This window comes from Colletotrichum scovillei (genome assembly GCF_011075155.1).
Source record: "Colletotrichum scovillei strain TJNH1 chromosome Unknown Contig00009, whole genome shotgun sequence".
Taxonomy (NCBI): Eukaryota; Fungi; Ascomycota; class Sordariomycetes; order Glomerellales; family Glomerellaceae; genus Colletotrichum; species Colletotrichum scovillei.
Window position 1 is genome coordinate 5,612,767 of NW_023336267.1, and position 23,369 is coordinate 5,636,135.

The following is a 23,369-nucleotide window of genomic DNA, read 5'->3' on the forward strand; positions in this document are numbered from 1 at the left end:
TCACTGTTAGTCTGTTAGATGATCTACAGCAACTCGATAGGGACCGGATCTCCTCTCGAACTCCTATTACATGTACCATCATGAACACGTTGTCCGATCGCCCCTTGTTCTACGGTCCTACAACATTGCTTTTCTCTGACGCTAAAATGATATGTTCTTTTACAGATTCACTCCCCTCAAACCATATCACGACCTTGAGCCGGCGGTCTCTCCTCTGTTGAATAACACTCAGCCACCATGGTGCCGTTTCCACCTCCCTGTCGTACCAAGTCGGCTTGGCTACCGTTGCGGCTGACAATCTCTATTTTTGTCTCAATGGCGATGTTTGTATTCGTCTTGGTAGCTTTCCGACTCCGCATTGATTGCATGTGATGCGAGTCCCCAGCATTCATCCCACTGTACGCATTGCCTGATCGATACCCACTGCGCTGAGTACTCGCCAACAATTTCGGGAACGCCTTCACGATGAGTGGCTTTAGCGCAGGGACAGAGGCGCAGGCAATGGCGACGTTGATCTCTATGCCGGACCATGTTGCAATGTGGACTCCATCTCCTATTTGTGTGGTGTTAGCCTAATGATATACTAGTTGCTTTATGCCGAATCCTCTCCAAGTCGAGTCTTACGTGATGTGTCGGTAGATACGGAAATCTCGTAAAGAGAGTAAAGCCGAATCATAGAAGTCACACAAACACTGTTGTAGAATTTGTCAGTTACAGACCAGACCAAGAAAGTCTGTTAAATAGAGACTCACAATCCTCCCACGGCGAAGACCATGATGAGCGCAATCTTCTGCTTCTTGGATATTTGCAGAGATTTGATCAGTGGTATTGGAATGCAACAAATGATAATGTCCGAGAGAATGTTCAAAGCTGCGTTGGAAAACCAGAAAGCCAAGCGGTTCATGCACTTCCCCGTGCCGTCGCCCCAGAAGGCCTGTACGGGGACGCACATGAAGATCGATCCGAAGACAGTCCAGGCACCGTATACCGCAAGCACAGCCAGCATGGTCTTGCAAATCTTTTGTGTTGTCGGGATCTTGAACACGCGCAAGTATGAGAAGACGATTGATAGCTTGCAAAGCAACAGAGCTAGATTATAGGTCGGAATCGTCGCCCAGAGACACTGCCGATGTGAAATGTTAGTACATGTACCAAACCTTCAAGTACATTCATCTATAATTCCTAACGTACCTGGAAGAATCGGACCAGGTCATCTTCTGCGATAGTAGACATCGGCATGCCCAATCCATACTTGATTTCTGTGGCGTTGTGAGCAACGTTTCTTCGACGTTGGCATGTGCCTGATGAAAGTACTCACGATGCATTACAACGACACAAAAGCCAATTGAGGCCGCCTAGTTAAAGATCTCAGCTTTCTCATCCCTTTTCCATCTGAGAGTTGGTAAATTGAGCTTACCAGTGCGGCAGGCATCAACCAGTCATCGATGCCAACATTTTGCACCACCACAATGCGCGTGTATAACCGCAGCCCAACCAGGACAAAAGAAAGAGTTGTGAATATTATGCTTGTGACGAAGACGGAGACATTGGGTCCCGCAACCATGTTGTGAACTTACGCGCACAGCGCAAAGAGGATTATTGGACTAATACCAGAAAGATTGTAGAAAGTTAGAAACATGAAGAAAAGGAAACTTTGAATGTGAAGCATGAAGAATCTGCGGATTTTCGGAGGCACGCGCGGCGAAGGGCACTCAGGGAGGATATCATATTGAGTAGGTGCCGTCATCTTCACGCGAATACTTGCGCAGTTACAGCGCGGTCATATTACCATTACTTGAATCTGTTCCAGGCTGAGATGTCTGCATGAACGGGGGCATTCCAACACTCGAAGGGGGTCTCGTTCCTGAAGAAAGTCGTTCGGGATGTGGGCCCGGATCGTCCCCCCGGTTGAAGCCAGGATGAGCCTGCCCCATGCTACATCAAGAGCAAGTCGCGCCGGGGTCCTCAAGGGATAGCATTCCTTCTTACGGCTATACAACGACGGTACAGCCACGGAGTGCTCCTAAATCCCCGCCGCGTATCCTACCTTGGCATCCAAGAAGTTGGCCAACCGTTTCCCAATAAACAGGTTCGGCACAAGCAAAGACTTTGATGGTGCGACAGCTTGTGAAAGAAGGAGGCAAATCAGGTTTCTAGATCCGGATATCTGGGACTTCTGGAAGATATTGGAGACTTGAAGTATCAGAACTGGTCCATTCAGGGGCTATAATGCCACTGTATAAGTCTACCAGCCTCCCCCGGACGTGAATTTTGATAACGCCGACCTAACGATCTCACATTGGGAATTTCGTGCCAGCATTCCCCATTCGACTTTGACGGCTTCATTCCTCTGTATGGGTAATTCTCGGTCCAGACTTGCCCCCCGATTTCTGCCGGTCATGCCACGCGGACCCTGACAGGAACATCTCGATCTCGATGTGATAGTCCCGGTGCCATTATGAACTGCGCCGTTTACACTCGAGTATTATTGAGAGTCATTCTGACCGTCAACCCGGGCTCGCATCTTCGGATCGATCGTTGCCCGAGGGCGCCGAAGGTGGCCATACTTCTCTAGAGGGACCCTGCAACGGTAACTTAAATCCACTTCCGAGCCTTCAAAATCAGTGCATGTATCCCGCCATCTTACGAAAAAGTTGTCCTAACGGAGTCATTTTATGTGAATTGGAGAATTCAGAGGTGTCATCATTCGAAATCAGGGATTTTTTACCTTGTTTTTTTTTTCTTTTTGTGAGGTTCAGCGTCTAATTACCCACCAACTGCATCTGCGTTCCTACAATTTGCCACAATGTTCCCTGATGCGGTAGTAGTATTATTGCCCACCTTCAAACTCTCTTAGTGCATCCCGTCCATAGTAGAGCTTACTTTACATATCGTGTCGGAGCTGATTCCGTTTCTGCCAGCAATAAAAATCCCTCGAAGCCACGCTGACACATGATGGAATCATGCGTGTTCTGTGAGTGTGACCTTTACTTGCCATAACATGGGTGGATACTCGGAATAAGTCCGATCAACATTCGTTGCGTCGGTGTTTAGATCAATCTTACGAGCTCCAGAAGTCAATACAAACAATGCTGGTGAGTCAGAACGGTTTTCTGGTCTGGAGCTGGTTGGCTTAATGCTCCCTTCAGACTGTATTGCATACACCTATTGTGTTAATTTGTGTCTTTATTATTCATTACAGGTTGCGTAAGCGAGCATCACTCATTTGACTGTGAGCGAGGTCAAGACATGCAGGGGATAAATTTCGCAACTCGGTTGGTGTCTTCGCGAAGTTCATAAGATCCCAACCAGGGTTGACCAAGATACCCACTGGCAGGGATACAACCCCAGTCCGAACCTGCAGCGACTCGTCCAGCTACTTCTTTGGCCCTAAAGGGGATTCGTTTTCCGAATCACGAATGCTACACCTTCTGCGCGCAAATTTTCGGACCCCCATCATACATGATGCGATTATGCTTCATGTCAATAATCCAACAGATGTCTAACGTGCGATCTTCACTGATACATCAAGACTTGAAGTCGAAGCAGTCTTGTTGATCAGCCAAGTCTGGGCAGAAAAAACAAGAGTTTAAACTCTGGGCTTCCCCAGAAGATGAAAATCGACTAGCGAGGATCCCCTGCCCTCGGCATCACTTGGTCCGGGCTTGTCCATCCACTGATCACTCGTCCCTGAGAACGCCCGCCGTATGATCGAACCCAGATGTGATTTCCAATCAGTTGGCATGTCCAAGATCTCGAAGTCTGTGTGGCATTGTCTGTTCGGACGACCCTTATACGGATGGAAACGCAACGGCCTGGCCCCTTGAGTCTTGGGTACGAATAGGTATCCGTAGTCGTAAAGGGCTGTGTCAACGATTCATGCCACCCTTGCACCAAGAACTGGACATGGTTGAAGGAGCCACAATGCTACCTACGGCTATGAGGGGCCACATCCCGATGTAAAGTCCGTTTACGACCAACGAAGCCCCGGTCCCTGTGTCTTCAAACTGCTACCAACAGAAAAAACAAGTATGATCCACATCTCTAACATTGGATATGCTACCTCGTACGATATTTGCAGGAGTCGAGCTGTTGGAACTGGGAAATACAACTCTTCAACAATACGCTGCAGAATTTGATGCAGGATATCGACAAGGTTTTGGTGGAAAGGCGTAACCGATATTGCACGAGAGATGGCGTACGCTGTACACCAAATCTAGCTCAACAGAGTATTTTTCCTCACCAGGAGCACGCTGTAAGACTCATGCACCATTGTATTAGTTACTTTTTCGAATCTGATTTAACGCGGCGGGCAGGAGAATGTCCGGAATTCGCTCCGCACGCGTTGAGGCAGCATGTTGTACAGCAAACGTGAACTCATTGTGTGCATGGAGCAAGATTCTTATTACAATTTTTACGATTCTCTCTAGTTATGAATTGCCGTTTGAGTTTGAGTTTCATTTTAAGCGAATTGAGAACAGAACATCAGCATGGATATTAGGATACTGGGTTTACTTGGAGTACAATTCATCCTCCTTCTCAGCCGGGGCGTCGATGTGCATGTTGAATTCATTTTCAATCTCAACGAGGAAGAAAGCACCTGCAACGATTGATTAGCTAGAGAGAAACAAGGGATGTAAGCAAGAGGGAACTCACCAATGGCAGCGGCAACTGTAATGGAGCCGGCAGCGATCCAAACGTAACGGAAGCCAAGGCTGTAAGTTTGCAGAAGCGCACCAGCACCTGCCTGGATGATGTCCAGCGTGACTCCCTCAACTTGACTTAATGAAGCGTTATCATGAGCGACCAGAAGACCAATGAATTGCCCAAGAGACGTTTGAGGAAGTCCAAGAGGCAGAACAGCCGCCGCAATATTGGTGGGCATTCTCGAGAGCTGGTCGGTGATGATTGCGTTGTCTATTTCAAAGCTTTTGTTAGCAAGTCTACCACATCGTGTCTCCTCCAGTGCAGGCGGCCTAGAACTTACAAATTGCGAGACCGATGGATCCGCCCAGAGATCTCACACCAATCATCAGACCACTGGTGATGGCAATGAGTTCCGGAGGAGTAGAGAGTTGCGCAATCGTGACGAGTGTGCACAAACAGATACCCAGCCCGATACCCAAGAACACGGGGTAGCCCCATACAGGATCGGAGGTACTCGGCGTAGTCGTAGCCATGCACACGAAGAAGATAATCATGGACACAAACGCCACGACGGTAGGCCAGCGGACGTTGCGGGTCGTCGAGCACCATAACCCAGCCAGGACAGCCGAGACGCCGTAGACGATCATAGTAACACCATACCGGAGTCCGGTGCGCAACGAGTCCGTCTCATAAAGCACGCCGACCTGAAAAGCAAAGTAATTGTTGGCCGCGAAGAAGACAAGACCCTCCACAAAGACGCAGACCAGCGCGATGGGGAAGTTGCGTCCATTCCTGAAGAGCCCGTGGTGGAACATGCCGTCCTTCTTAAAGCGCGTCTCGTACACGGCCAGAGCGATGCAGAGCGCGCAGCCGACAACGAACGGCGCGACAGTGTGCGCGTCGGTCCAGGGATAGGGGTTCTGAGACCACGACAGGCCCATGCAGAAGAGCACCAGGCCCGAGGAAAGGAGAGCGTACCCAACCCAGTCGAGCTTCGCGAGCTTCTCTGAGACGCTGAAGCGCGTCTCGTTTGCCGTCTTTGGCGGGTTATACAACGCCAGGACGAGGGCCGTGGCGACAAAGTAGATGGCCGTCGCCATGTACCAGTAGTTTCTCACGCCCGCGGCGTTGCCGTTGCGCGTGAGCGCGCCGCCGGCCAGGAGCGCCACCAGGCCTCCCATCGCGGCTGAGAGGTTATCGGCCGCCTGCGCCCAGGGGCGGTAGCGCCGGGGGAGGACCTCGGAAGCGACGGCGTGGAGGAGGGGTTGGGCGCCGTAGGAGCAGCCCGTGATTGTGAAGCCGGCAATGGCCATGCCCATTGTTGAAGCGCGGGCGACGACGATGGAGCCGACGATGCCGCAGGCAGTGAGGCCGATGAGGAACCAGCGGCGACCCCAGTAGTCTGCGGCCTGAGAGACGATAGGGGAGAGGACGACTGTCATGATGGCGATTGTGGAGGTTAACCATACGCTCTTGTCGCTCTCCCCCAGTACGGCGGCGATGTTTTGGGTTTGCTTGTAGAGAGAATGCAAGTTAGATACAGTTGTTTCCAGTAGGTAATTTTGGCAAAATCATGGTGAACTACTTACAGCTCCGGCGCCGACAACGTTGATGAGTTGAGCAAAGTAGATGAAGCAGACGGCAAAGACTGTGAGGAACGTCTTTGCGTGCAAGTGAGGAACCGGCTCTTCGGAGCCCTCGATGCTCTCTTTGGGTTCATCACGACTGCTCGGAGGAGCTGCCGGGGCTTTTGCTTCGCTCATTGATCCAGTCTCCTGGACATTGTCTGTGATGACATCCTTGGTGGTTGACATCGTGGCGGTCTTTGGTGCCGGCAGCTACTTACACACTCGGGAATGAATGGATGGCTAGAAACAGAGGAGGAGGTGATGAGGAACGCAAACATCAAAGTAGAAAATCCACCCAAGAAACTCTGGATGTCATTCCCCTTGTGTCTCCTTCATAATCAAAGACATCCTCCTCCCACGTCCCGCCCATCCTCGATGCCCTTGGCCAACCAGAGTCTTCACAGAACAAGGGCTTCTCGACCCCGTACGATTGCTGGCAAACTCTTCATTATCTTCTCTCATCTCGTCCGTTGTTGCATTCTGCTCTACATCGGAGGTTAGAACTCATGCGGTAGCCCAGAGCAGGGAATCCAATGACCCCGTCGCTCGCCCATCCCAGCTATAAGTTGCAAGGGTTACAATTCTCACGGAAGCTACCAAAACGATACCCGGTCCTGTAACCCATGAACCCTGGCCGCCCTCTTCAGCGGAGCGCATGACCCCTGTTCCCGGATCAGTCCTTGTCGAGTAAGACCCCTGGGAGACGACCTCCTCGTCTGCAAGAACTTTCCAACCAACCGTCCCAAAAGTACCAATCCACACTAGTATCTACACAGTCAATGGCTCCAAAGACACTGCTCTACGTGCGCATATGTCCATTGAGAATCTCACCCACCCACCATTGCCCAAGTCCATACTATGTACCATAACAGGAGCGTACGTGTCGACGTTCCATTGCTAATGTAACACTTGCTCCGCCAATTGCGGCACAGACTCGGGCCAGCTGCTTGTTCACCGGGGCATGTTCGACCGGTCCCCCTCGCCCCGGCTCATCGTCCGACCTATTCCCAGATTCCCAGTCAAGAACCTCAAGGGTTCCCTTCATCTGGCACGATCGAGACGTCTCTGGGCCATGGATCTGGTGTTTTCGACCGAGCTCCGTTGGGAGGTAATGGGTACGTTGGACCGCTTGCCCCGTCGAAAGATGCATCGTCATCTGTAAATGGAAACGTGATCCGAACAGAGCCCAAACCACTCTCCATCACCACAACAGACACTTCGGACTCTGGACAATTAGAACCGAGTATCCGTAGAGTCATGTTCTCTGCGAAGCTAACTCCGGCCCGCATCGTCTAGTGCGTGGACCCAAGGGGCCAAAGCCTAGGTCCAGCATCCAACCTACGCAATTCCCACCCGCGGTCGAGACGTAGACGCGCCGTTGGCATCTCACTCCTTCTCCTTCTCAGATGAACCGTTTCGTTTTACATACACGCATCATCTGTAGAAAATCTTTGCTACGTCTCCAAACGTCTGTGCGACCATCTCTTACCCGGTGAAAGGCAACCCCAGTTGTCACTTCGAAACCCAACGGCAGAGTAATACTGCGAGAGTTGCTCTCACGCCCAATGGCACCCCTCAAGATCCTCATCGCCGGCGGCGGCATCGCAGGCCTCTCCGCAGCCGTGGGCCTCCGCCGCGCCGGCCACGAGATCCACGTCTACGAGCGGTCCGCGCTCAATAACGAGATCGGCGCTGCGATCCACGTGTGTCCCAACGCCGCGCGCGCCCTCCTCGCCTGGGGCCTCGACCCGGTGAAAGCCAAGTTCGTCCTCGTCAAGTGCAGCTTTCGCGCAAAGGGGGACACGCTGGAGAAGTTTCACGTCGGCACGGAGGATTACATTGAGGAGCGGTACGGCGCGCCGTGGTACTTTGCGCACCGCGTCGATTTGCACGAGGAGTTGAAGAGGTTGGCGACGGAGGCTGGGGGTGGTGTGAATGGTCATGCCAATGGCAATGGCGTTGAAGGGTCTAATGGGACCGAGACGAATGGCGTCAATGGACATGAAAAGTCAAGGGCTGGATTAGGTCAGCCTGCGACTATCCATTTGAAGAGCGAGATCGTGGCATATGTAAGTGGCGACTGTTCGTATCACCCTCGTAGAGTCTGGCTAACACGTCTTCAGGATCCCGAGAAAGCTTCAATAACACTGGCTTCCGGCGAGAAAGTCACAGGCGACGTGGTGATTGCGGCAGATGGCGTCCACACCATTGGAGTCGAGGCGATACTCGGCCGCTCCAACCCCGCGGTGCCTCAAGGGCACTACAACTTCTGCTTCCGTTTCCTCATACCAGCTGCCGATGTCGAGGCTGACCCGGTCACGCGCTTCTGGAACGAGGGCGACGATGGGCGGATGAAGTTTCTGGTTGGAGACAAGAAGCGTCTAGTCTCGTACCCTTGCCGAAAGTAAGTTCCGATGGCTACACCACGGTAGTAGTTGTGAGATGAGTAGGAAGTACGTGCTGTGCGCCTGTGTGCTAACTCGAGTAGCAATGAGATCCACAACTTTGTGGCCATCTTCAACAACGACGACATTGAGAGCACCAAAAAGGAGGACTGGCACGCCTCTGTAAGCAAAGAAAAGCTGCTTGAGAGATACTCCGACTTCCATCCAAGCGTGTTGGCCATTCTCGAGTAAGAAACCTCACTCCGTGAATACACGATCAAGACTCACACCGTGCTTAGCAAGGCTACTGAGGTGAAGCAATGGGCACTCCTCTACAGAGCTCCAATTCCTACATGGACGAAGGGGAGGTTGACGCTGGCCGGCGATGCCGCGCACCCCATGTTACCCCGTAAGTTCCAACGACAGCATATCCGGTCATACTCCCATGCCCGTCTACCGATTGCTGACAGATGAGCTACGTCAGACCAGGGCCAAGGCGGTGCGCAAGGTATCGAAGACGGCGTGGCGCTCGGCATCGCGCTGGCCGGCGCCGAGGTCAAAGACGTTGAGACTCGTCTGCAAGTATATGAGAGCATTCGGAGGAACCGCGCCAGCGTAATGCAGATTTTCAGTAACGCTGGTCAAGAGGAGCCCGAGTTGATACGGGAAGAGGCTGCCAAGTTCATTCCCGCGGACAAAGTGCCTAGTAAGTACAAGCTCTGTGAAGGCTTCTGATAGTGAAGGTGCTTGTGTGAAGAAGCCGCTGACAGAACATATTGCAGAAAACCCGGAAGAGTTCTTTGCGTACAACTTTGGGTACGACATCATCAGGGATAGCGTCCAGCAGGTGCAACAGGTCGAGCCGTCGTTTAGTCTGCCGCCTACGTTTTTCCAGAATGAGCCAGGTAAAGGCGTCTATCCCTAAAGTTCGAGGCGAGTTGATCCGGGCCAAGGATTATCAACGTGGCGTCCCTGTCCATAGCCTTTGAAGGTTGGAATCTGATACCACTCAAGAGAGCTCGTACCCAAGTATGGCTGGCTGCTGCCAGTATTTAATACAAATGAATCAATTGGACGTTGTTGGAATGGCTCTTATGGTTCTAGAAGCAAAGTTTCCTATGTTTGGGAATGTTTCTGGAATTCTTCCAAAAGTGGCTGGGGGTTACCTACCGTGATGACGCACCTGGAGGAGCTGCCCCTCATGCCCCCTGGAGCTAACGGGCCGTCCCAGGTTTTACACGAAAGCTGAAGCTTGAGGGATAATGTCATCGCTTTGACCTTAAGGGGTTTTTGACGCAGCGCCGAGGTCTCGGAGCATGAGAATCTCTTTTAGTACAACTACAACTCCAGATATTAGTAGTGCCGGTAAAAAGGTGTCAAGGTGAAGTTGAATATCGCCAAGTCTTTGGTTCTTGGGAGCGGCTATCCGGAAGCGGCTCCACCGCAACATCCCCCGCCAATCGCCGCCAGGGTCGGGTACAACTGCAGCTGCATCCATCCGACGGGCAAAAAAAGACACAGGAATTCGCTGACCGACAGAACACACTCTTTGTCTCTCCCAGCTCTTTTTTATTCCCTCGCTCAGACTCGACTTGCTGTAGTGAGTTCCTGTCCGCAACCTGTCTTTTTGCGTTGGAATTTGATCGTCCGGCAGTGTCTTCATTTCTCAGACCCTGCCTTCATTCCTCGGCCATCCACCCCTCACGCCTCCTCATACAGCTTCTCGCTCAAGTCTGCCTTTCGACCATGGCGAGATCCTCCTCCTACTCAGATGCTCCCACACGGGACTCTGGATATCGCGAGCCCTATGGCTACCCAACCTCATCCGGGCGGGACTCGAGATATGACGTCGCTGAGTACTCTCTCAGACCGACCGCCAGAGGTAAAGACTCGTCCTCCTCCGCCAGGCAGCGCTCACGATCCCGCTCCCGTGACGCCAAACCGTCCCGCGACACAAAGCACCGCAAGAAGCGACGCAGCGGCGGCGGAAGCGGAAGCAGCAGCTCCTCATCGTCAAACGAGCCCCCAGCAGCCACCAAGGGAAACACCGTCGTGAGCTCAAACAGCAACGCGGCCTCCTTCACGCCGGCCGCCATGTTCAGCAACCTCCAAAACGCCTTCCACGCCTTCCAGTCCATCCCGAACCTCTCCACCTCAACCTTTGAATTGGGCCCCCTCCCCGACACCCCCGTGACGAACCTCATCAACCCAAAGAACCTCCACCCACCCCCCTCCCAGGCCGTCCTCCACGACCGCCTCGCCACGAACCTGCCCCGCCACAGCAACGTCTACCTCATCCTCCTCGTCGGCACCCTCCTGGCGACCCACTGGCTCGTCCTCGCCGCCCTCTTCGGCGTCGTCAAATTCGGCTTCTTCATCCAGTCCTACAACGGCCGCGACCTCGCCCGCGACCTCGGCGTCAGGAAGTACGCCTCCACCCAGAGCATCATGTCCGGCTTCACCGCCTTGGCTGCCATCGTCGGCCTGTGGGCCTTTTCCTCGCTGTTCGGCGTCGTCTTCACCCTCGCCAAGGTCGCCGGCCTCGTCCTCGTGCACGCCGCATGCTTCGACGTATCAGCGGCAGGCGGCGGTCGGCCGACCGGAGCTGCTGCTGCTGCTTCAGCACCTTCACCCGTGCCAAGCCAAGGGTTCCTGAGACCGCCTGCGGTGCCCGCGGGTTGGGGCCTGGTCTCACGGGAGGTGACGAACGTGGCACAGCTTAGATCTGCGAGCGAGGGCCAGCTCAGGTCCGCCAGCGAGGGGAACCTTAGCGGCGGCGGCGGCGGCGGCGCACCACCATACCCGAGCGGGAATGGATGGTACGCGGGCGAGGGGTACACTGGGCCCCCGACGCCAGAGACGTACGCCGAGATGCCGCGGACGCCGCGATCCTTTGAGGCATATGCTCCCGGTCCCCGAAGGGAGGAGCACGATGCCGGGGATCTGGCGTATGGGTATTACGAGTCTGCTCGGCCTCAGAGTTATGCATCGGGCAGGTCGCACTAAAAGGACCACGTAGCTCTGGGATGGTCGAAAAGCAGATTCGAAGAACGAAGTGATGTTCAAGCTTAGATCTGATAGATAAAAATAGCACATCACTGGTCTACGATCCCAGGCATTCCATGTCCATATTCCACGACGTTACAAGAATCGTCCTAGTTCAAGTGCGCAGTTACGGCAATGACAGAAGATCGAATTGACCAATCAAAACTCGCTCGAGACATTGTTTCCTTAGGGCGTCGCAGAGCACCAAGTTGAAGCTGTCCAGCTAATCATTGGTTAGCTGGACTCCAACGCATCGGAGCCCAGCATCCCACGATCTGCGACATTGGAAATGGCACAAATAATTTAGGTGCCAGCCAAAAGGCAAGGTTGAATACAATAAAGGCAACGGAAGCATCACGTTTAGCAGGAAGAGATGTTAGCCACGTTTGTGGACCTCGACGTCCACGGTGTAATGGATGCCGCGGTGAGTATTGGACTAAAGAAATCAATATTCCTTGAACCAAAATAGAGAAAGACCATGGGAGAGCATTGGTGTATCTCGGAGTGTAGTCAAGGTGTGCATCACTGCCATTCTTGAGAAGCATGTTTTTTTTCTTCCTCGCGCCCAGAGAAACAAGCTCCAGCGCGCAACGAAAAAAGAGAAAAAAGAATCAGAGCCTGTCAGACGTCCATCGACACCCACCCCTTCCACGCGCCCAAGGGCAAGACCGCGAAAGGGGACGAGATCATCACCGCCCTCTATACAGCACCCCTCAAAGAGAAAGTGCCGCTTTCCTTGCGGAAAGTGCGTGGGCAACCAGAGTTCTTCACTCTAGGGTATCGAGGATATCAATCATCAACCAGGGTGGGATCTGTAGCTCCTTTAGGGAACCAAGAGTAGGTCGAATACTATAGAAATGATTCTCTGAAGTATTGTCGACATGAAGAAAAAAGAAGAAGAGAAAATCCTAAGAGCTGCGGTCGGGAGGCGGCGTTTTATAGATGTTGGAGAGACCCAAGAGTGGGTCTTTGGTGGGGGACGGCATCAGTACATGCTGCAAGGTTTTGGGCCAATGAGAATTCGGGATGGTGAAAATTGGTAGGTGGGTGAGTACGTACCGGGGCTGGAGATGTAAAAATCTGCATCGTGAAGATGGAAAGAGCGGGCTCGAGATGGGAAAGATGCCTGGGAAGATGTTGGTGAATCAGGCATCAAGACGTTGGAAAACTTCTCTTCTTCACATACCGATTTGATGCTGCGAGAAGCTGTCGGGCGGTTGAGGGTAGCGTCGATCTAAGGGGGAATGGGTCAGTAAGATCGTCCGGATGCCGATGGACGCCCCTTTGAGGTATGGTATGCGCTTTCGCATCAACAGCCCAGTCCTATCACATCGTGAAAATCTGGGTATATCTCTCAAGCTGTGGCACATGGCTGGGTGTCAAGATGTTTCGTGACCGGCCACGCGTATGGGTGTGAAGGAAGGAAGACTTCCCATCTGTCAAGTCGAGAAGTAAAGGTTGAGATTAATTGCTTGAAGCATTCAAAGGCTGTGATAAAAGCTATTCCGAAAGGCTGTGCTCCAAGATTGCCTCCTGCCTTCTGAAGCTGACGAGGCTTTCCGGCTCTACGGTGTCTATCAGGATGCTGCTGAGTCTGCATACCCATTCGCCCAAATTAACGACGTCTCGGAGAACTTGCTGCACATCCTTGATTTTTGTTGAAGGAACAGAGTCTGCCATGGAAGCCTATATAGATCAAGCAGCACACGAAGCCCTCATCACCAAGATGCTAGGCTCAGAAACTCAACACATGATATCAAATTCCACAACGCTCACTCACAATACAACCCCTCCCCAAGCACCCACCCCTTCACCCTCGCACTTACCAACCTACCCAACATCTCCTCATCCCTCTTAGAAGCAGCCTCACGCACCTTGGTACTGCTAACAACCTCCTCCCCCTCATCCCTCCCCCTAACCATCTCAACCCTCTCAGCCCACGTCCCCCTTCCACCAACATCCTCCAGCCCACCATCCCTCAAACCCTTCAGATACGCAGCCTGCTCCCCCTCGCCACCCCATTCATCATCCGTCCTCATCGTGATGCGCAACCTAGACCTGCCCAGAAACGGATCCAGCGCCCTTCGAATCGGCGCTTCCGCCTCCTCCGCTGCTGTCCCTCCCGGTGACGAAGAAGAAGAAGAGGCATTATAGTACTTTGGGTTAAAAATCCGGATAAGCGTATCATACCCCGCCAAATACACCTGCTCCGGCTCCCCTCCTCCATCCCCTCGCGCATAAAACCCCGTGTCCGAGATAGCCTGGCTCTTATCGTGGAAATACGGCATCGTCGTCAACCCCAAGTCGACCTCAATATCCTCCTGCTGCTGCTGCCGCCGCTGCTCCTCCTCGGCCCCCTCTCCCCCCCTCTTTCGCACCTCATCCCTCAAATCCTCAGCAAACGCATACATCATCCCCAACCTAACCTCAAACGCCGCAGGCTTAGGCTTCTTATCCGCGTTATTCACAGCAAGGAGAAGCAACAACCTCACAGCTCCTCCCTGACCCGGCTCCCCAGCCGCACCTGATGACGATTCTCCCGCTCCATCGCCCCTCGTCGTCGTAGTAGTAGTCTTACCCCTCCCCTTTTGCAAATCTCTCACCGCAGACGCCGCCATGCGTAAATGTGCGAGCGTAGGCGGGTTAAACGAGGAATCCAACACCACAAGGCTCTTTGCCGGCCTTGTATTCTCCACATTCCCATCCGGCCTCCGCGGCGCCGGTGCCGGTGTCGTTGTGCTAGCCTCTCCGGCGGTTCCTCGGGGAGGAAGTGTGCAAACGACGCGAAACGCATCCTTGGAGGATTGAAACGCCGTCAGGCTCCGGGAGAAGAAGTCGACGAGGGCTTTGCGGCTGTTCATGGCCGCGTCTAGTTCGGGCGCAGAATCCCCGTTGGATGTCATTTGAGAGGGGTGCGGAATTGCAGTTGGCGCAGTGAAGGTACCGAGTATACGTGAAATGAGGTGAGACATCCGGTTCGAGTACCGGAACGCAGGCTCGGAGAGAGAAGGAGCTATGCAGCGTGCCATCCGCGTTTACCCCGCTACGTGGGGGTCAACTCAAGGTGTCACATTCCAAGCTCACTCATACCATGTGGGGAAGATCAAGTTAAGTACCTTGCGTAAAGACTCAACTTTAGCGCGGATAGACGAGAAGATGAAAGCAGATTCGAAGGGGTATTGTTTTTTGCCATGAGAACAAAATCTATCAGTATTCGACAACTAGAGTATTGTACAGCCAAGTTCCTTTTCTACAACAAGACCAACAAATATAATTCCTCATCAGACTTCCTTCGCCCCTCAAGATCTCCTCTGCTTCGCATTGGCAAACATCTGCGACGTGACCAGCCCAAAGCCGAAAAAGATGACAATGCCGAAAAAGTTGAGCACGGCGTTCATCAGAGGCGGCATCTTGGGCTCCACCAGCATCTCGTCTTGCAGCCTCTCGATCCGCTCCGCCATCTTCTCCTGCCCGAAACCCGTGCGTACTCTCTGCACGCCGGCCTTGCCCATCTTTTCTAAATCGCCCCGGCTGAGGCTGTTGAGCACCTTATCCATGACCACGGTCCACTCCAGGACCTCGTCCGGCGCCCGCAACCAGCCCGTCACGCCGTCCATGACCGTCTCTTTGGGTCCGCCCGTGTTCGCCGCGAGAACGGGCACGCCGGCCAACATGGCCTCGAGGGGCACGATTCCGAAATGCTCGTTGGAGGGCGTGTAAACAAGCAGCTTGGCCGATCGGAGGAGCGACTCTTTTAGGCTCGACGGGATGGAGAGGAGGAACAGCACGGGGATATGCTCGGGCGCAGACAAGGCGGTGATGATGTTCTTGGCCGTGAACGTCTCCAACCCGAGCGACGCGGCAAGCTTCTCGAGCTCCTTGTGGTACTGGCAGTTCTCGATGCTGCGCGGGTCGTATCCGCCCGCGAGGACCAGCCGGACGCCCTTCCTCTTGTCCGCAGGCAGCGCCGCGAAAGCCTTGACGGCGAGCGCAATGTCCTTCTTCCTCTCGAAGCGGTTGATGCTCAGAATGATGTTCCTGTCCGTCCAGATGGCTTCTTCTTCGGTGTTACCGTTGCCAATCGCCTTCTTCTCACTCTCCTTCTTGGGCGCAATGTCGACGCAGGGATACACGACCTTGAAGTTCTTGCGCTTGGCGAGCTTCGGCCAGGCGCCGGTGGCCATGCCCTTTGTGAAGCCCGAGTTGACGGCAATCTCGTCGGCGAAGCCCATGCTCCACTCCTCGACCCAGTCAAAGGGCACGCGGTAGAGACGCTTCCACCACTTTTCGCGGCCGAGGGCGAGGTACATGTCGGGGAAGTGGCAGTAGAAAAGGATGGGCGCCTTGGGGGCGAGGTACTGCAGCAGCGGCAGGCCCGCGCTGAGCTGGTCGACGAAGAAGGTGTCTGGGTTCAGGGACTGGAGTTCGCGGGTGGCGTAGATCTGAACGAGGAGGTGGAGCTGGCGCAGGATGGCGCAGAGGATCGTGAGGCGGCCGAGGATGGAGGGAGGGACGATCCAGTTGCCGCGGACGCGGACGTCGAGGGTTCCTGGTAGAGAGACAAGTTAGGGTATGCTCATTCATATGCGAGAGGCATGGGTAAAAGAAACAGGCGTACCATCTCGAGCTTCTTCAAAGCAGTGGCTCTTGTCGCAATGGCTGGTGAAGATGACCACCTTGTGGCCTCGATTCTGCAAGCCGACGGCGGCGTCGACAACGAGACGCTCAGCACCACCGATGCCAAGGTCGGGGTGGAAGAAGACGACGGTCCTCTGATCGTCGTCTTTCTCCGCCATGGCCGTGATTCGTCTGTGGCAAGTATTCGGGGTGTGCTAAAGGAAGGGGAAGAAATTCCCAATCTGTTTTATTGTCTCTGGGCTTCTTTCCTGCAAGAGGACAGAAGTGCGACTTGTGAGACGTGGACGATCCGACCTGACACTGGAGCCAGCGGGGACCACTCCAGTGGGAGTTACGACGCGACAGCGGCCAGCAGGGCAGTTGGAATTGGGGTAGCTCTGTCAATGGCAGGTGTTGATTGGCTACCGTAAAGTGGTATGCTGCCTTACGTAAGGTGCAGCCCTGCAGGGGCACAACCTAGGTAGGAGGCACTGGTGGGATCCACTCAGCTAAGGTAAGCGAGTTGTGGATGGTCAGGACGATTCTGGGGTGCATCAGAAGCCGCAGGAGCTTGGCGGTCCTCCATTTGGGGCCGCTCTTTCTTTACATGTGAAAGTCCATTAACCTTTCTAGGTACTTAGCCTCAGAAGTTTCCCCATGAACAAGAGGGAGCTCGGAAAAAGGATTCCATCCATCCCAAAAGCTGGGAACTGGACAAGATGACAAGCTATGTGATTGGATGACTGATACTTGTGCATCGGAATAACAGCCAGCTTACCATGCCTTGAGGTACCTTAGATTTGGGGATTCGGGGAAGGGTGTCAGCCGAACTGCGCACCGCACGTTTGATTTTCTAATCATGGCTGCAATCTGAGGCGTGCTCTTCCTTAGTGCCTTTTGCCGAACCGAGGTCAGCAGCGCTTACTTGGACCATCCGTCGATCCCTTCAACTTCAAGCCTTTGTGATCTCAACTCATCTCAGCCCTCATCCATTCTCATATTATAGCTTCATCGTCAAGACTTTATTATTTATATACAATCCTCATACAAGTTGTGGAAGTCCATTTCTGGTTATCTCCTGTTCGATCTGTCCTCAAGCTTCCTCTTGTCGAGACAACATAGATACTGTCACCTCAACGACATCTCATCTCACCAACACCCTCGTCAACATCACCACCATCACCGTCTCACAAAATGGCCTCCCAAACCCCCCTCTTCACAATCCCCATCCCCGAACTCGACTCCCACGAGGGCGGCACCATAGTCTGCACAACTTCAGCACCACAAGTCTACCTCCTAACCTGGTCCTCGCCCCCCGACAACCGCCTCACAACCCCCTTCTGCAAAGCCCTCCTCGCCGCCCTCGACATCATCGAATTCGCCCACCCGCCTGGCGTCCTCGTCACGACCTCCGCCATCACAAAATTCTACTCCAACGGCCTCGACCTCGAACACGCCTTCGCAACCCCGCGCTTCTTCCCAGATACCTTGTACGCCCTCTTCAAACGCCTGCTAACCTACCCGATGCCCACCGTCGCCCTGATACCCGGCCACGCCTTCGCGGGCGGCTTCATGACGGCGATGCACCACGACTACCTGATACCCGGCCACGCCTTCGCGGGCGGCTTCATGACGGCGATGCACCACGACTACCGCGTCATGAACCCCCAAAAGGGCTTCCTCTGCATGAACGAGCTCGAGTTCGGCGCGCCCTTGAAGCCGCCCATGTCCGCCATCTTCCGCATCAAGTGCGCCTCCCCCAAGATCTACCAGGACATCGTCCTCGAGGCGAAACGCTTCCCCGGCCCCGCGGCCCTCGAGGCGGGTCTCGTCGACGCGCTGGGCGGGCTCGACGAGGCGCTGAAGCTGATTGCGGAGAGGAAGTTGACGGAGAGGGGCAAGAGCGGGGTGTATGCCGTGCTCAAGATGGAGATGTGGAAGGAGAGCGCGTACGTGCTCAGCAAGGAGAATTATGAGAGCGAGGAGAAGGTTTGGGATCAGAGGGAGGAGCTGGAGAAGGTGAGGGTTGCGGCGGGGAAGAGGTTTGTGCAGGAGTGGAAGGCCGGCAAGGCCAAGTTGTAGACAGTTTGCGTGCCAGGTTGGGAGTCTGGAATAAGTTAAAGAAGTCGAGCACGATAGTCACGAATACTGCATGCAACTAAACGCATACATCACGGCACATCACTCATCCATAGCCATTGCTCAAGATTCGTGTATTGTGTTGTCAAAAAAGAGACGCTATTTTGTGTGTCTTCCCAACCGGACAGAGGGGGTATCATGGACGTCCATTCAAACACCTGAAATGCATCACCGCTGCTCTCCATCTCTCACGTCTGCACGTCTTGCTCAATCGGCATGGGCTCGCGGACATCCAAATCCGGCTCAGCTGCCCCATTCTCCTCTTGTCCAGTGCCGACGCCGTTCCCATTCCCGTTCGCCTTGTTCGCCTTCTTGGCCGCGTTCATCTCGTTTCTCTGCCTCACAACATCCTTCTCCGCCTGGATCGCCTTGTCGCGACGCGCCTCCACGTCCTCGCGCTTCACCAGCTTCCTCAGAGCATCAGAAGCCTTGATCATGTTATCGATACTGATGGCGTGGTTGGTCATCTGGCGGTTGATATACGTGTACACGCTCGCTGGCGTGTCGCACTGCAGGAGCTGCGTCTCATTCAGCTTCAGCAGCGCCAATGCCACCTGGAACAGAAAAGTGCTCCCGTCATTCAGCTTCAGCAGCGCCAATGCCACCTGGAACAGAAAAGTGCTCCCGTCATTCATGCAAAGCACCACGTCCCAGACCCGGAACAAAGCCTCGGCGCAAAGGCAGTCGGTAAATACGCTGAGGAACCACTGGAAGGTGAGTGCTTCGAGTTCGATACTGAGGTCGTCCAGGTGTTGCGACAGCTTGGGTAGCACATCCACGACATACTGGCGCAACACCTGCTGGTCTGCGCGAGACGCAAGGAGGCTGTGGTCGTAGTATCCGGAAGGCAGGATGTTTTCAATGATACTGGTCAGAATCCAGAACGCGTCCTCTGCTGATGGCATTATCAACAGTAGATTAGCCGCGATGAGATTCATGCCCTGGCAGTAGCCGACCTCTGGGTTTCGGCGGGCGTAGGCTTTCAGCACCTCCTTGAGCTTGGACACGCCCGGCCCCTTGCGGAAGAAGATGTTGTCAGTCAGAGTACGGTTGATGTCCATATCGATCTGGGACACTGCCAGCGGGTCATCATCTTCGTCCGGTCGAGCGATGATATCTTGATAGTATCCGGGAACACGAAGCGTGGTGGCGCCAGAGCACTCTGACCAGACTTTCGCGCGCAAGTTGACTGGGATGCCACCGAGGACCAAGTTCCTCAACTCCGACCTCTTGGCGCGCCCAACCTTGCCTTTGTTTCCGAGGCCAGTGATTCCAATCAGCTCGCCATCGGCTATGGCAGCTTCGGGGATGGTCATGGCCGGTCGCTCGAAGCGGGCTTCGGCAAGCGCGGCTGCTGCTGCGGCCGCAGCCTCGCCATCCCGCTTCCTCTCCGCCCTGACTTTACGCAGGAATTCGTTCCAACGGGCCGCCTTGTCTCTTTGCAAGGAATCGTGCAACTCGCCCATGTGCTGGAGAAGGAGCTTCACAGGTTCCGTGTCGTCCCTGACAACCGTTCCTGCAGCGGCATCAGTCTCGACCGGGGGTGTCGCCTCGCTGTCGATGACGGATGTTGTTGTGCTCGCAATCGGGACAAATCCTCGCTCGTCAGCCGCAATGAGTCCAGGTGACTTGAGACCCAGTTCTCCACCCTCCAATACCTCAAGAGATGGTGCGCCGAGTGAAGGGGTATGAGACAAAAGCTCCGTTGGGAATGTTGCCAGCTTGAGGTAATCTTGCCATTTTTTAGGCTTCCCCTCACCAGCGCGTTCCTCCGTGGACGATGGACTGCCAGGTCGTTCTTCGCTGCCGGGACTTGCAAGCACCTCCTCTTCCTCTTCAATCATTGGCGAAGTCAAGTCTGACCGGGCGTTTGACAGCATCTCGGCACGTCCGCCCTGCTTAAAGTGACGTGCCATCTGCGCAGATTCGCGCTGCCTCTTCTTCCTCCGTTGATCGTAGATGAAGCCGAAGCGGTCGGTGAGATACTCGCTTCCGATGTAGTTGTTGTAGATATGCGTCAAGGTTGGCGGCTGGGTCTCGGGTGGGAGGATTGCATCCATCTCGACGGGGCCGTAACTCTCCTGTCGGTTCGAGGTCGCATTCGTCGGACTGTTCACCATGGTGTCCCATCTCTCTTGCGGCTGAGTCCTGGCGGTGGTATTGACGGGAGGAGCGTTCGCTGTGCCCGTGGTTCTGCGCATGGCCATGAGAGCCTTGGGTCCGCCCGCCGTCGAGACCGCTCTGCTTGACTGTGTGGTTTTGGCGCTGGAGGTTGAGGACGCTCGCGGGGTCGACTGCGACTGCGGTTGGGTAGCACTATTAGACCTCCCGCGATTGGGGCCGCCCTCGCGCGTGTTGATTGCGCCTCCGGCCACGAGTCTCATGAGGCTAGCTGCGACCGAAGTTGAGGCTTTGCGCGAACCAGGAGGTCCAGACTGAATGCTAGACGCTCGACTGGGGGTTCTTGGTGGCACGCTCTCAGGCGGCACACCCTCGCTGGGTGGGCTGAAGAGATCGTCCTGAAGACCGGGCCGCCTATCAGCAGTGGACTGCGCCCTCACGACAGTTGAAGGTCTCGCGATGTCGTCGCCGTTGACGCTGCTAGGCATGCTGCCCTTTCTGCTGGTTCCGCCCCAAAGATAATCCTTCCAACCTCTCGCGGTCCCTCTTCCGTCGGGAACGGAGGGCATAGCTAGGTTGCTAGCGCGGATCGTGGCGTCGTTACCATCAGTCTGTCCAAAGACGTTGACGTTGACAGTGTCCTGCATGGCATCGCTCATGAGGTCAGAAAGCCCGCTCTCGTTGCGGCGATTGCCGGGGCGTTCGGTCTTGACCTCGATTTCGATAGTTCTTAATCTCTTCTCGAGGTCTAGGTTAGATAAGCCGCATTCCAGTATAATCTTGCGCAAAGCCCTCTCCCTTTCGTCGGCCTTCCTCCTCAGCTGGGCGATTTGGGCATCGCGCTGTGCCAGGTCGGTCGCAACCTGCCTGACAAGCGCAACGGCGCCATGTCTGGCAATGAGACGGCCAATGTGCTCGTCGTCGGAGTGGTGAAGGGCACCTGGTATCTTGTGGGTCGAAATGGGCGAGTCCTCGAACAGCGCATCGCGAGCTGCTTGTTCGGCAGAGGAGCCAGTTAGATTCCCCAGCAGAGAGATGGGACCGGGCCTGGTATCGGAGATCTTGCGTACGGTGGGAGGGGCTTCGGGTTCAGGTGTCAGTGGCGGCGGAGGAAAGGCGTGTTCGCCCCTTGGTGAGTCGGGGGAGAAGGAGGGGAAACTCGTCAGCGACTTGTCTTCGGAGGCGGCAATGGAGCTCGCGGAGCTCGAGGGCTGGGAGTTGAGTTTTGATCGTTTGGCTCGTACGGTATGTGAGCGTCCGCTTCTCATGGACGTTGCGCTATGCTGCGAGACGGAGCGCTCGAGAGGGAGAGTAGGCTCGGGGTCCATGTTGGTTGGCGGGCGATGATGTCGCCAAACGTCATGGTTTCAAAAAAGCAAACGGCAGCAGGATGTTGCAGGATGCGCCCGCTGCTGTAAGCCTGCGTCCTGGCGAGAGGGCTGACGGGTTGAGTGTGCTATCGGTGTGTATCGCGAGCTTCGTGGGAAGTAGGAAGGGAGGATAGAGAAAAGGGTGAGGTGCGCGACCTGGGTGAGTAGGTAGGTAGGAAATGTTTGGTGGATTGTAGCGCAGACGCTAAAGCGGAGAGCGCAAGAATGGCGGTAATGTCGAGGTCAGAAATGAGAAGTGTAGTCAATGTGTGTTGTGTGTGTGTGTGCGTGGGTGCCATTGCGGGTGTGGTTGCGGGTGTGTGTGTGGGCGGGACGATATCATTATGCAATCCGACTCCTCCACGTACCTTACCAAGCCAAGTCCAGCAATGCAATGGAAGTACATTTGCGGCTTTGCCTGACGTGGGCCAGGGGTGGAAGGCAAACCGGGGGGCGATGATCACCCAGCATGTCTGGGGTGCCTCGCTGTGACTCTGCCCTGTATCCGTCGTAGCCTGTCTTCGTAGGTATGTACAGAGGTACTGCGTAAATGAGCACTGCGAGCAGCTAGTGGCTACCTTACAGTGGATAATAAGGGGACTTGGGTTCCGCAGCTTCCATCAAGATTCCATCCCCCTCAGGTACGAGTACAAGCTCCAGCTCAAATTACCACCAATTTCACCCGTCTTAGCGCGGCGACGATACCTCCCGCCACGTATGGATACCTACCTTGGGTACCACCCGATGACATGCCTCTGAGGTGCGTCGGCCGCGATTACCTCACCGCAGGCCTCTTCACCTGCAGCCCACTGCAAATCCACAAATCGAGCCCTTGTCAAGTTGCGCGGAAGGAGAACATCCTCCTAACCCATCAATGCCTTACGTAGTACGTAGTACACCCATAAGGTACGGATACATGCACATCTCGGGGCATCAGGTCGCGATATTCAAACCTTTTCTTTCTGCCTTGAACCTTGACACCAGCGCCTCGTTTGTTGATCTCTTTTCCCCTTGTCACCATGCCTTGCCACATGAATGTCAACATTGACACGTCTGAAGAAAAACAAGCACGAGAAAAGGGCCACATCGCACAAAACTCAATACCTATCTTCCCTTCAAAGCGTACGTAGTATACGATTCCCCGTAGGTAGACAAGAAAAAGACACCACCGGGTTCCCACGAGATGCAACACGCAAGGGACATCCAGAAACACATCAAGCCCAGGCCACTTGTCGCAAAGATACGGGACAGATGGACAGCAAAGCACCGTGACACCATCCCGTCAACTATGACAACTAATGCTCTTACGTGCCACACCCGGCCGGCTCTCCCTCCACTCGCCCTCCCCGTTCTCGTGGCCTCTTCCTCGTTCCAAACCGAGACTTCTTTTTTAGTCTTGCCAAGTTAGCCCTGCCATA

At 54.5% G+C, this 23,369-nt stretch overlaps 8 protein-coding genes across 8 annotated transcripts; 3 read left to right on the top strand and 5 right to left on the bottom strand.

Annotated features, from left to right (window-relative positions):
* Positions 1–176: 176 nt before the first annotated feature.
* Positions 177–1,564, bottom strand: HER10_EVM0010438 (uncharacterized protein; the record flags this gene model as incomplete). Its single annotated transcript, XM_035479898.1, has 6 exons — positions 177–553; positions 625–692; positions 753–1,123; positions 1,192–1,259; positions 1,319–1,355; positions 1,418–1,564. The coding sequence occupies 6 exons, from the start codon at positions 1,562–1,564 to the stop codon at positions 177–179; spliced, it is 1,068 nt and encodes a 355-aa protein (XP_035329985.1).
* A 2,947-nt stretch (positions 1,565–4,511) lies between these two features.
* On the bottom strand, positions 4,512–6,461 carry HER10_EVM0010899 (PEP5; the record flags this gene model as incomplete). The annotated part of the gene is made up of 4 exons (XM_035480344.1): positions 4,512–4,600; positions 4,657–4,917; positions 4,988–6,161; positions 6,237–6,461. The coding sequence occupies 4 exons, from the start codon at positions 6,459–6,461 to the stop codon at positions 4,512–4,514; spliced, it is 1,749 nt and encodes a 582-aa protein (XP_035330043.1).
* A 1,379-nt stretch (positions 6,462–7,840) lies between these two features.
* On the top strand, positions 7,841–9,584 carry HER10_EVM0011547 (FAD dependent oxidoreductase; the record flags this gene model as incomplete). Its single annotated transcript, XM_035480975.1, has 6 exons — positions 7,841–8,344; positions 8,399–8,679; positions 8,764–8,907; positions 8,959–9,068; positions 9,144–9,365; positions 9,442–9,584. The coding sequence occupies 6 exons, from the start codon at positions 7,841–7,843 to the stop codon at positions 9,582–9,584; spliced, it is 1,404 nt and encodes a 467-aa protein (XP_035330108.1).
* Positions 9,585–10,204: 620 nt separating this feature from the next.
* HER10_EVM0008616 (uncharacterized protein) lies at positions 10,205–11,665 on the top strand (the record flags this gene model as incomplete). The annotated part of the gene is made up of 1 exon (XM_035478131.1): positions 10,205–11,665. Exon 1 carries the CDS (start codon positions 10,406–10,408, stop codon positions 11,663–11,665), a length of 1,260 nt encoding a protein of 419 aa, XP_035329755.1. The 5' UTR covers positions 10,205–10,405.
* A 1,811-nt stretch (positions 11,666–13,476) lies between these two features.
* On the bottom strand, positions 13,477–14,652 carry HER10_EVM0008287 (cytidylyltransferase; the record flags this gene model as incomplete). Its single annotated transcript, XM_035477814.1, has 1 exon — positions 13,477–14,652. Exon 1 carries the CDS (start codon positions 14,605–14,607, stop codon positions 13,477–13,479), a length of 1,131 nt encoding a protein of 376 aa, XP_035329722.1. The 5' UTR covers positions 14,608–14,652.
* Positions 14,653–14,979: 327 nt separating this feature from the next.
* On the bottom strand, positions 14,980–16,646 carry HER10_EVM0009013 (glycosyltransferase family 1). Its single transcript, XM_035478516.1, has 2 exons — positions 16,323–16,646; positions 14,980–16,253 (listed from the first exon to the last, which is right to left on the bottom strand). Exons 1-2 carry the CDS (start codon positions 16,498–16,500, stop codon positions 15,004–15,006), a joined length of 1,428 nt encoding a protein of 475 aa, XP_035329795.1. The 5' UTR covers positions 16,501–16,646; the 3' UTR covers positions 14,980–15,003.
* A 387-nt stretch (positions 16,647–17,033) lies between these two features.
* Positions 17,034–18,403, top strand: HER10_EVM0004212 (enoyl-CoA hydratase/isomerase; the record flags this gene model as incomplete). Its single annotated transcript, XM_035473864.1, has 1 exon — positions 17,034–18,403. Exon 1 carries the CDS (start codon positions 17,516–17,518, stop codon positions 18,401–18,403), a length of 888 nt encoding a protein of 295 aa, XP_035329193.1. The 5' UTR covers positions 17,034–17,515.
* Positions 18,404–18,648: 245 nt separating this feature from the next.
* On the bottom strand, positions 18,649–21,909 carry HER10_EVM0009835 (TBC domain-containing protein; the record flags this gene model as incomplete). The annotated part of the gene is made up of 3 exons (XM_035479308.1): positions 18,649–19,785; positions 19,861–21,472; positions 21,560–21,909. 3 exons carry the CDS (start codon positions 21,907–21,909, stop codon positions 18,649–18,651), a joined length of 3,099 nt encoding a protein of 1,032 aa, XP_035329908.1.
* Positions 21,910–23,369: the final 1,460 nt, after the last annotated feature.

What these genes read in the sequence shown, in the direction of transcription:
- HER10_EVM0009013 (XM_035478516.1), bottom strand. Translation starts at nt 16,500, where the DNA reads ATGGCGGAGAAAGACGACGATCAGAGGACCGTCGTCTTCTTCCACCCC. An exon ending in CTTTGAAGAAGCTCGAGATG is followed by an intron (nt 16,254 to 16,322) that starts GTACGCCTGTTT and finishes TCTCTCTACCAG; the next exon opens with GAACCCTCGACGTCCGCGTC.